Source organism: Vulpes lagopus, chromosome X (assembly GCF_018345385.1).
Source record: "Vulpes lagopus strain Blue_001 chromosome X, ASM1834538v1, whole genome shotgun sequence".
NCBI lineage: Eukaryota > Metazoa > Chordata > Mammalia > Carnivora > Canidae > Vulpes > Vulpes lagopus.
The window spans coordinates 11,765,663-11,777,949 of record NC_054848.1 but is presented as its reverse complement, the minus strand read 5'-3'; the positions used below and the strand labels follow the sequence as shown (position 1 = coordinate 11,777,949).

The window sequence follows — 12,287 nt, the reverse complement described above, 5'->3', positions numbered from 1 at the left end:
ACTGGGGGAAAAGACAGCCCCCCAGGCCCAGTGCCCTGAGTGAGGAGATGTCAGTGAACAAGGGGATGGGGAGGAAGTCTGGGGCAGCGAATAAGGAAGGATAGTCACTTGTCCCTTCCTCTGTTGTTATCTTGCGATTCAGCTCAATCTCTGGTGAGCATCAGGCACGGGGCCAAGCCGGCCCCAGACCCTGGAGAGATACACAGTTTAGGTCCTGCCTTCATGGCAGTTTTGATTCTGGCTTTCGGCAGCATCTTTTGGCTTAAAAAAAAAAAAAACTGATCAGTGAGAAGACTGATCATGTCGGGAGAGGTGAAGGAGCCCATCCTGAGAAGGCAGCCGAGGCCTCGCTGGGAGGGTTACTTGTCACCTGTAAGCTCGGTACAAAAGTAAGCCCCCCTCCCCCCAATGGTCTCAGGTGAAGGAGATATATTAAAGCTTCTGAGCTCTGGCATGTAGGGTTATTAGGGGGCAAGGGGGAGAGAAAGAGGTGGGAATTAGATGCATAAGATCATAGAGCACATCATCTAAATGGCAAGTCTGTGCTGTTGAGTCCCAGGGGGGCCGCTGCTTGCCCGGGCTCCTGGCTCAGGCACTGAGGCTTTTCTGAGGGGACAGCCCTGTGTCAGCTGCGGCTGCGTGGACAGCCCGGAGGCTGAGGTCCAAGGTCAGGGGGGTGGGGGATGCCTCCCCACGTGCGGGGCAGCCCGACTCAGAGTCGAAGTTTACCTTTTCGGTTTTCCTACTTGCCACCAGTCAGGGCAGTCTTCTCTTGGAAAATGCTGCATGTTGGCATTTAGCTGGGAGCCGTAGTTTTTCTTTGAGTCGCTGTCATACGGGGCCACAGTGGTGCTTGAAGATGGTTCATTCATTTTGAAAATAGGAACTGCTCGAGGAATCTTCAGCTTTGGAGGACAAGAGATTTTATTTTAATATATCACAGTGAGGCACAGATTCACCTACTGGGAGCTGACAGGCCAAGTGCATCAGCTCGAAGGAAGGAAGGAAGGAAGGAAGGAAGGAAGGAAGGAAGGAAGGAAAGGAAAGGAAAGAGAAATAAAGAAAAAAGAAAAGAAAAAGAAAGACACAGGCATCAAGGGAAATCAATACTAAGTATTGGCAAAGATCTGGAGCAACTAGAGCTCTCACACTTCACCGGTGGGAGTAGGGAGTCTATAACCACACTGAAGAGCTGTTCCCAGAATCTACTAAAGTTGGGCGTGCACGTAGCCTATGGTCCAGAAAGTCTACATGCACACTCAACAGTGAAATCAAAAGACATGTAAAAGGATGTTTATAGCAGAATTATTTCAATTGGATACAAACTGGAAACGACCTAAATGCCCACTTAAAGGATAAAATAAGAAACATATTTTATACTAAACGTAAGGTGCTACGCTTTGGGCTCTGAAGATAGAGGAGGCGGCCAGAAACCAAAGAATATAAGTTGCTTCTAGAAGCTGGAGAAGGCAAGGAGATAGATTCCAAGCCCCCCCCCCAAAGCCTCCAGAAGGAATACAGCTGTGTGGACCCATTTTATATTAGACTTCTGACCTTGAGAACTTCAAGAGAATGGACCTGTGTTGCTTTGAGTCACTAAATTTGTGGCAATTTGTCACAGCAGCAACAGAACGGATACAGTGGTATAGTCACCCAGTGGAATCCTTCTACATGGCGATGGGAGTAAATGACAACCACACACTGAAGTGTGGGTCAATCTCATAGGAAGTTAGATGACAAATGACTATATACCTTATGATTCCATTTTTCTAAAGGCCAAAATCGAGCAAGTAATCTTCGATGGTATAAGTCAGGCTAGTGATTGCCCTCAGTGGGATGTAGTGATCAAAAAGGAACAGGATGGTACCCCTGGGGTTCTGTGATGTTCTGTTTCTCTCTTTCTTTCTTTCTTTCTTTCTTTCTTTCTTTCTTTCTTTCTTTCTTTCTTTCTTTCTTTCTTTCTTCCTTCCTTCTTTCTTTCTTCTTTCTTTCTTTCTTTCTTTCTTTCTTTCTAAAAATTCCTGTAAAAATATATAAGCTCTGAATTTAACTTTTCATGCTTGTAGTTTTACTTTTTTGCAGGGATTGACGTCCTGGAAATTTTCGTTATGCAGGACACTGCTATTTGTGAGGTATGTGGTGGTTCTGTCCAGAAATAAATGCTGTGGAAAGTTCCCTAAACGGAAATCTGAACGGAACGGCTAGAAAGTGGATTTTTAAATTTCCTCAGCTCCGCAAAGTAAGTCCTCTACTGAATGTTCTGGTAAAAAAGCAAAACAAAGGAAAACATGTTTTCATGATACTCTGATCCCTGATCCCTTAGGGCAGCTTACAATCAAAACAGCCTTAGGAACCCTCAGCCACTGATTTGCCTGACTGATAATTTTCAGCACATTTCCCAAAGAATTCCTTGCCAGAGATTAGATGCAATGGTTTCTGGCTCCTATATTATCCTCTGCGCGCAGATTTACTTAAAACAAATTTTATTGGGCTATAATTTGCGTACCATAAAATTGACCCTTTGTCAGTGTAGAATTCAGCGAAGTCTGGTAAATTTATCAAGTTGGGCAACCATCACCACAATCCAGTCTGAGCACATTGCCATCACTCCCGTAAGGCTCCTGTGACCGTCAACCATCACCCATTCCCGTCTTGGCCCTGGGCAACCACTAATCAACCTTTTGTCCCTGTAAATTTGCTTATTCTGAACATTGCCCTTAGGCGTTTCATAAAGCCATCATTTTCAAGCGTCGGTATTTATTTATTTATTTTAAATTTTAGTTATTGAACATACAGTGCAATATTGGTTTCTAGAGTGGAATTCAGTGATTCATCACTTACGTACAACCCCCAGTGCTCATCACAAGTGCCCTCCTTCTTCCCCATCCCCCATTTAGCCTATCCCCCCCCCCCTCCATCAACTCTCAGCTTGTTCTCTATCGTTAAGAGTCTCTTATGGCTTGTTTCCATCTCTCCTTTTTTCTTTCCCCCTTTCCCATATTTTCATCTGTTTTCTTTCTTAAACTCCACATGAGTGAGATCATATGGTATTTGTCTTTCTCTCACTGACCTATTTCACTTAGCATAATACACTCTAGCTCCGTCCACAACACTACAAATGGCAAGATTTCATTCCTTTTGTTGGCTGAGTAATGTTCCATTGTATACATTACACCACATCTTCTTTATCCATTCATCAGTCGAGGGACATTCGGGCTCTCTCCATAGTTTGCCTACCGTTGATAACGCTGCTATAAACATTGGGGTGCCTGCACCCCTTCGGATCTGTATTTTTGTATCCTCTGGGTAAATAACTAGTAGTGCAACTGCTGGATCGTAGGGTAGCTCTATTTTTAACTTTTTGAGGACCCTCCATTCTGTTCTCCAGAGTGGTTGCATCAGTTTGCCTCCCCATCAACAGCGCGAGAGGGTTCCCCTTTCTCCACATCCTTGCCAACACCTGTTGTTTCCTGTTGTTAATTTTAGCCGTTCTGACAGGTGTGAGAGAGTATCTCATTGTGGTTTTGATTTGTATTTCCCTGATGATGAGTGATGTTGAGCATCTTCCATGTGTCTGTTAGCCATCTGGATGTCTTCTTTGGAAAAGTGTCTGTTCATGTCTTCTGCACATTTCTTAACTGGATTATTTGGTTTTTGGTCTGCCTAGGTCCTGAAGCGGCCTTCTTCTCTGTGTAGCTCCCTGTGTCCTCTCCTCGCCTTGTAAGGACACATCCTAATCCAGTATGATCTCATCTTAGTCCTTAATTAATTACATCTGCAAAAACCTGTTTCCAAATAAGGTCACATTTTTTTAAGGTCACATTTTGAGGTTCTGGTGAGAACATGAAATTTGGGAGACCCAATTTAACCTACTCTAATAAAGGATTTCTTTTTGTCCTTCATGTCGGTTCACAAAGATTATATGGTTTTTACTTAGAAAGAGAGAGGTATACGTGAATGTACGCAGCTGAAAATAAATACCCAAGACAACCATAGAGCTAGTGGATGGGTAGAGACACTCCTTAACTTTTAGGAGAGCTTCTAGAGAATCATTGGAAGGCCACTTTATGTGTGCCCTGGGATTTGAGGAAGCTGATACCTGCCTGGGAAGCCTTAAATGCAGGAGGCTCTGGCTGCAAACCCAGGAGAGCAGAACAAAAGCAGAGCAGCAGCCTGTACTGTGAGAGTGAGCCGCATACAGTTTTATTAACCAGAGAAGTCAAGGTTTTGTTTGTTTTCCTGTCGGCCAACTCCACCCTTGGGAGAAGGTTCTGGGAGCCATCTCAAAAGAAACTCTGTCCAAGATGGGTGAATTGACCCAGCAGAAATGTGAGGACTAGAAACCCAAGAGCTGAGGGTCAAGACAACCCCTCTGTTACAAAACTACATTTGGATCTGCGCTCTAGTGGCAAACCCACAAAAACTTCCCATAAGCTAAAGAATCAGCATTGGAAAACTGTCTCACCCAGAAGCCACCCCTGCCAGAATCATGATGGGATCAGCCACAAATGACTGTTTTTCATTAGACCCCCCTCTTCCTGGGCCCCAACCACAAAAAAAGTCAGGAATCTCAGCTTCCCCATGGCCCTCCCCGCAAAGCAGGCTGCCAGCCGATGCACACCTGAGCTATGTGGATGGAGTTGTAACTTGGAAGGATGTTTCGAGTCGTATGATTATAACATTGGATGGGACAATTTAGAGGTTCTTCTCATGACTACTAGCAATCAGGACATTTTGGTTCATCTGAGAGCAACTGGAGAGCATCTGAGAGCAATCTCAGGAAGAGTCCACCAAGTGGCCTTGAAGGGATAGTGGATGGAAAGGATTAGGTTATTTTCTGCTTGTGCCCTGTGGAGTCCCATCCTTCACCGGGATACTCACACGAGGTGGTCTTGGAAGTCTCCCATGTGCACCCATTTTTCGGTGACTATGTGCTTACAGTTTAGAAAAGGCCCGGTTATTAAGTACAACAATATAAAATGATCAAATGGTGTGGTATTTGAACTTACATTCGATACTGCCATTGCCACCGGTGGTAGCTCACATCTTCCCTCTGCTCAACAGTCTGAATGGAGCCCATATTTTCTAGTCTTGAACCTGGCAACTCTTGGTTTATTTAATATATCCTGACTATGCAAAGAATATTTTAATATTGACTTACCACTCTGTCTGGGAAGATGGGAACTCTGTGTTTCTCTTCGTGAGTTGTAATGTGCAGATCAGCGTCTGAAAAGCAAAACCAAGTAATATCAGAAGGGACTTTAAACAAAACAAAGCAAACACCCAATGTTAGGAAGCAAACGAATGAACTAGCTTATGTGATCAACGCTTCAGATGAAGTGAATTTAGACACAGCATCTGGAGTGATTTTGTTGCTGTCTTCTGTAACACCCAACTCAGACTCTAGTCCTCTGCCTTTGATTATCAATATCCTCCCAAATGGATAAAAAATTCAAGTTCCTCTAAATCCCTAAACTAGGGCAGCCCGGGTGGCTCAGCGGTTTAGCGCTGCCTTCAGCCCAGGGCCTGATCTTGGAGACCCGGGATTGAGTCCCACGTCGGGCTCCCAGCATGGAGCCTGCTTCTCCCTCTGCCTGTGTCTCTGCTTCTCTCTCTCTTTCTCTCTCTCTGTCTCTCATGAATAAATAAATAAAAATCTTTTAAAAAACCCTAAACTATTAATTTTACCGCATTTCCACCTTATATTTGAAATATAGATATCTGCCCTCGTTGGGTAGTACCTATGTCACTAGGGTTCAGAATCCATGTCTGATTCCTCTTTGATCGACTCATACAAGATGCTTATAAATAGCTGATTTATAAATGAGCAAACCTATCCCATAGTTTTTTCTATTTCTTATGATAATTGTTGGTTTCTCTTTCCACTTCTACATATACATAGGTGCCTAGGATATGAGTGTGAAGCCATTAGGTGCCTTATAAGTAGAGTGACCGTATGGTTTACTAACCAAACTGGAACATTTCTTACAGGGATAAGTAAGATTTTAAAAATTATGTCAAGTCACCAGCTACAGAATGAGACTGGGGTGTATGGTAAACTTACTTGTAGGCCATGTATCCTGGAAAAGGAATGGCCCAGGGCATCTTAGAGACAGAAAGAAGCAGACTCTCAACTATTTCCTTCCTAGTAACTGTACCCACGGGCTGCCCTGAAACTCAGCAGAGGAGTAAGTTATACTTGGCTAATTAAACAGTATCATTGCTGCTCAGGGGCTACAGCACCTCCAAAACCTATAGCTTTGCTCAGAGGTTGGCGAAGAGCCTGTTGCACCCAGAGCATATGGCAGATGCCATCCAGACAGAACCTAGGAAGATGATCCCAAGGTAGTGCTCTCTCTGGCCTTTTTTCCTGCTTCCTCACAGGGAGTTGGGGTCGGAGCTAGACTCTGGCCTGCTGGCTCATGATGCCAGATCATGGACAGAGTAATTGGGGGAAAGAATTAATGCCGTAAGGAAACATTATTCCTCAGCCCCTTACAGTGGAGGGAGGATCCATACACAGTAATTTCTTTTTTTTTTTCATACACAGTAATTTCTGTATAGTTCATTTAATCACTCTAATTCGTGAGTATGAAGGGCAACATAATATACTTAAGATTAATAAGTGTTCATTGTGTAGCCTAATTAAGAAAGAAAAGAAACACAATGGACATTTGTTCATTGATTTTTGTTGTCAGATTACTAGTGATACCACCAATGTGACTGTCAGGTGTCAATACTAAAATGGGGTGAATCTGAATAACGGCTCAGGTCCCTGTGTGTTTTTCAGTTCCTAGAGTGGTATCACACCACTGATCTTATTCAATTTGTTAAAGTTGTAATCCAAGCATATTTTGTTCAGGCTGGTAAAACTGCTATCAGAATCAGTTCTCCTTTTTTAATTTATTCAAAACCTAATGTTGTTAAACAATGACAAACTTCTAAAATATATAAGACTGACTTATGGGGTGCCTGAGTGGCTCAGTCAGTTAAGCATTTGACTCAATTTCGGCTCAGATCATGATCTCAGGGTTATGGGATCAAGCCCTGTCTCAGGCTCCACGCTCAGTATGGAGTCTGCTTGTCCCTCTCCCTCTCCTCCTCCCCCTGCTCATGCACTTTCTCTCTCTCTCTCTAATAAATAAATAAAATCTTTTTAAAAATCTTAGAAAAAAAGACCGCCTTGTGTAAATATCCTAGAGATGGGTGGGATTCTATAAGGCACAAGCAGAAAACAACCTAATTCCTTCCTTCCATTAGCCTTGCGGAGCCACTCGGTAGGCCTTCTTCTCTGTCCCAAGATGAAGTTTCAGGTGGGTGTTCTTAGGAATATAACTCCGGATAGAATCTGATTGCACTTAAAGCAGACCCTTCGCTACCTTCTGTGGTGTTACTAAGAAATCAATAAACAGGTACAAAAGGTAAACCCTTTAAATATGTCTTTTTAAAAACTTGGTCGTCCATCATTTTGGTATATACGGTGATTAAAAGGGTTATTTGAATTTTATCCTTTAACATATTTTTTAAAAGAATGTTGATTTTTTTCGTTTCTTATTTTACGTTATGAACCATGGTGACATGTTCACCCATTCTACCCATTTGGAGTCTATCTTAAGCCAGGAAAAAGTATGGGAGGAAATAAATAGCCCCTTGCTTGATTCATGATTCCAATTAAAAAAAAAACATTTCTCATAAAACAGAAGAATGGCAAATGTTAATATTGTTATTAGAATTAGACTTCATTTGCCCGGGAGCATTTTTGAGGCTGGATTTTCATGATGTCAACCAATCTGGCACATCTTCCTTTCCCCAGCCGGTGAGCTGTTCTGTTTGGCAGGTTTGCTTAATGGGGCACCATCCACCCAGGGTCCTGCCCAACAAAGGGGGAGGGGTCACCTTACATGCTTCCCAGAGAGTACATCCTGGAGCCGCTTTGCAACTCTGCTGGCAGCACAGGAACTTTCCATCCACGAAGAACCCACTGTGGTACTTGATCAGCAGGTGGGGGTTACCCCTTATCTCTGGGGACCAGGCAGGAAGAAAACACAGCATGAGCAAATGTTGGCCCAAGAGAAGAAACACATTCAGTAAGTGCTGTTATCACAGAACAATGAAAACCTTATTTTGCCAGCCACCAGGCTAAGAGCAAATGTTTCCCAAAGGATATAAGTCTTTTACTCAGAAGTAAATAAGCCAAAAAAAAAAAAAAAGTCTACCCAGGTATATAGTGAGAACAACAAAATAACTTCTATCAATGTTACAAAAGAAACTAGAAAACGTATATACAGATTAACTTGGTGATCTAGGGTTCTAGAAATACATCTTTAAAGGAAGTAAGCGGGTCAGGGCACATGTTGTTCTCTTGTCATAGAAGGAGGCTGAAGGATAGGACTAGATCTTAGCAAGAAGAGAAGTTTCAAATGAATATGAATGAACATGTACTTCCCTCCACTCTTCATTTTGAAACATTTCAAACACACAGATGAGTTTGAAGAATAGTACAATGAATGTCCATATACCCTTCACCCAGACTCACCAACTTTTAACTATTTGCCATATTGGCTTTATTTCTTTCTCTCTATATATACATATTATTATTTTTAAAAACTCTGGGAAACGAACTAGGGGTGGTGGAAGGGGAGGAGGGTGGGGGTGGGGGTGACTGGGTGTCGGGCACTGAGGTGGGCACTTGATGGGATGAGCACTGGGTGTTATTCTGTATGTTGGCAAATTGAACACCAATAAAAAATAAATTTATTATTAAAAATTTTTTAAAAAATTATTATTATGTTTTGTTAACCATTTCAGAACAAGTTGCAGATATCATGACCTAAACACTGTCACCCATAAACACATCAGCATGTGACTTCTGTTAGCAGGGACAGTCCCTTACATAACCATAATACAATTATCCAATTCAGGAAATTTGACATTGAAACAACACTGCCGCTGAATATTTTATATTCAAAATTTTTCCAACTGTTCCAGTATTACCCTTGATAATCATTCACTATTTCTGATTGGGGATCCAATCCAGAATCACATGTGGCCTTTAGTTTTCTAGTTTCCCTTGATCTGGAACTGAACCTCATCTCTGCTTTGTCTTTTGTGACTTTGACTTATTTACACTATGGTTTGTGGGGCTACTTTTCTAGGAATATGTACATATTAAAAAATAATGGAAAAAAATTAAAAAATAATGGTAATAGGGCAATGTTTAAAGAATGAAATTTTTTTCAAATATGCTATCATTTTTAAAAAGATTTATTCATTCACTTTGGGGGAAGGCACAGGCGGGGCAGAGGGTAAAGGAGAGAGAGTCCCAAGCAGACTCCTGAGCCAAGCGTGGAGCCCAACATGGATCCCGACCCCATGACCCCGAAATCACAACCTGAGCCGAATCCAAGAGTCAAACACTCAACCAACTGCGCCACCCAGGCGCCCCCAAAGAAATAAAATTCTAATATTGGAGTAGAATATTGTTTCTACACCAAATTAGCTTCTCTCAAAATGCAGCTGAGAAGCCTACAAGGTCTCAGCAGAGAATAGTTCAAGAAGAGTCTCTAGGTGGGGAGGACTGATTCTCTGTGTGACTTCAATTCTTCTGGATTTTATGCTCATCTTAAGGATTCTTTATTTTAATCCTAGGAGACTTCTGCCCCTCCTTTCCAACACTGATTCAAGGAAGTGTTTGGAGATAATTACTGCTCTGCTGGGTCATTGGATCAGATCCAATCATAATGTATGTAAAGCATCCAGCACAGCGTTTGGCTCAGAGCATGAGTTCAATGAACAGTGGGCTTAGAGTGTTACCATTCCCTTAGTTTAGCTCAGCTCAGCTTAGCTGAAAGCACCTGCATGAAAGTACTTAGCTAAATATTAATGGGAACTAAAGGGAAATTATTACAGAAGTCACAAAAAAGCAAAAGGAGTTATGATTAGAAAACCAGGGTTTTGGGCAGCTCCGGTGGCTCAGCGGTTTAGCGCCGCCTTCAGCCCAGGGTGTGATCCTGGAGACCCGGGCTCGAGTCCCACGTCCGGCTCCCTGCGTGGAGCCTGCTTCTCCCTCTGCCTGTGTCTCTGCCCCTCTCTCTCTCTCTCTCTCTCTCTCTCTCTGTCTCTCTCTCTCTCTGTCTGTCTTTAATAAATAAATAAATTCTTAAAAAAAAAAAAAGAAAACTAGGGCTTCTGACCCTGGTCCCAAATGGTCGTCGTGATTCCTTGGGTGCATTACTCGCCTTCCTGCTCCCCAGGCTCCTGCTCCCCACGTGCCAGGATTCCTGTTATTTCCTACTACATGAATTTCGTTTCCTGGGTAACCAATTCTTTTCCAGCCAAGTCCAAAAGTCCACATTGCGACACCCGCACCATTTAATAATGTCAATAAGAGGAACTCGCATATATTAATGTGTGTGTAGGAGCTGACGTAGTCCCCTCACACATATCCTCTGGTTTTACCTACTCGACAGCCCTGCGGGGACCTGGGATTGTCTTCACGGCACTTAGAGAGCTAGGTGAGCTGCAGAGAGGTGCTGTAACCTGCTCACGCTCACAAGCCTCTGGTAAGAAGCATATCCGAGACTCGGGCCCCAGCTTTCTGTCCTATAATCCGACGCACAGGTGCCAGCTTCTCTGGGGCACCCGCTGCAGTTCTCAGTTTTGGAAAGAAGGACACGCTTTAGCCACATCTGGTCGGCTGGATTCAGAACTGGTGGCCCACATGCCCGAGTCCTCACGACGTCAGCCCACACCTCCTGGGTATAGGCCACCATCTGGAAAACGCTGTGCTTCCCACGCCAGCTCAGTTTATCATGCCCGAGCTAAATCGCAGACGAAAAAGGCTTCATAGGGGAGAGGATTTAAGCGAGGAAACTCCTTTGTTTTCCTGCGGCCGGCTGGTTGGCCAGCCTGACAGCTGTTTCCTTCAAGCTGGCAGCCAATCTCACCCACCTTCTCTCTTGCTCTTTCCCAGCAGAGAGGCTGGAAAAACCAGATATTGTCGTGCAGCCTCCCTTGCATGTAGAGATGGCCATGAGACACAGTTCTGGCCGGGAGAACATGTGCTGAAGTTTGCAAGGGATGCTTCTAGAAAAGCTCAGAGCCTTCCCAAGAGCCTGGAAAGGTGGCAGAGAAGAAAGCTAGTGGCAGCCTGGGTCCCCCCTGACTTCACTGGGTTGAAGTTTTACGAGGGGCTAAGAGATTCACCTGTGCCTCTCTCTCCCTCTGCTCTCCTTTTTTGCTCTATGTGCCTTTACCTGAGCTCTCCAGGGCCCACCCAAACCTGCCTGCCATCTATCCTTCCAGAAGGACCCACAGAGGACTCTAGGCCATGATTCATAGCTGCACACCGGAGGTGTCTACACAGCAACTACTCCCAGGAAATCCCCCCAGAGGAGCCTGAATGGGAAGCAGCACCTGAGAGCTCATCCTACAGGCCCCACTGTAACTGCACTGACTCACATTTGTGTGTAGGATACCTTAATATGTATGTGAGTCATTCATTTGTGGCTCATGATCACTCTAGGGAGAAAGCAATGGGACCTCTCATTTTATAGGTCTGGAAACTGAGATCCAGAGGTGGGAGGTGGTTTTATTAGGTGACACAGCAAAGCAGGACTTGGAGGCAGACTTGTCTGTCTCTACAAGGGATGCCCTTCTCACTCCTGCAAGCTGGGAGCAGGAAGAGGGAGGCTTCTCCCCTCACCGGACCACTTGACTATCCTACAGAAGAGGTTGCTAAACCCTTTCATGCAAAGGAAAAATGAAGCCCTATGTGTGACAAAAAGGATGTATTTGCATCAAAGTGGAGTATGTGGTTGTCTAAAGGGGTATAATTTGAAGTATACTGAGAAAGAACCCTAATCTCAAACTTAGCATGAAATAAAATAAAACCTCACCCTGTCTGGGGGCTTAATATCTGAAATTCCACCAGAAGAGTCATCCATTCGAGTTCTGTACTATCCTCACACAGTTATCTTCCTTTCAAATAAGAATATCACAGGGAGAAACATCATGTTGCCAAATTACTAGCAACGTTCTCTCTCCTATCACAGCTTGTCACCAGAGCAGCCGAGGAATCCCTGAGGAAAAGCTCCATTAAATCCCCGGTTTTGCCTAGCATTTATACTGCCCTGGTTAAAAAGCCCGGCTGGGGTAGTAGAATTATGAGCTCTCCGTTATTAGGTACGTGACACTGGCCGTGTCTCTTTAATTTCACTTATCTGAAAAAGGGAGAATAATATTTCCCCTTTCTATTGAGTTGTCAAGAAGATTACTTGAGGAAATGT

General features: G+C 43.7%; 1 protein-coding gene across 8 annotated transcripts in view; it reads right to left on the bottom strand.

The window, feature by feature from the left end:
* BMX (BMX non-receptor tyrosine kinase) overlaps window positions 1-12,287 on the bottom strand; it is a 55,993-nt gene that overhangs the window by 29,518 nt on the left and 14,188 nt on the right. For all 8 annotated transcript variants that reach the window (XM_041740229.1, XM_041740225.1, XM_041740224.1 and 5 more), the window contains exons 5-7: window positions 7,902-8,021; window positions 5,162-5,226; window positions 730-905 (exon numbers count right to left, since the gene is read on the bottom strand). In XM_041740229.1, the coding sequence (XP_041596163.1) occupies window positions 730-905; window positions 5,162-5,226; window positions 7,902-8,021 (361 nt within the window). The remainder of the gene's footprint in view (window positions 1-729; window positions 906-5,161; window positions 5,227-7,901; window positions 8,022-12,287) is intronic.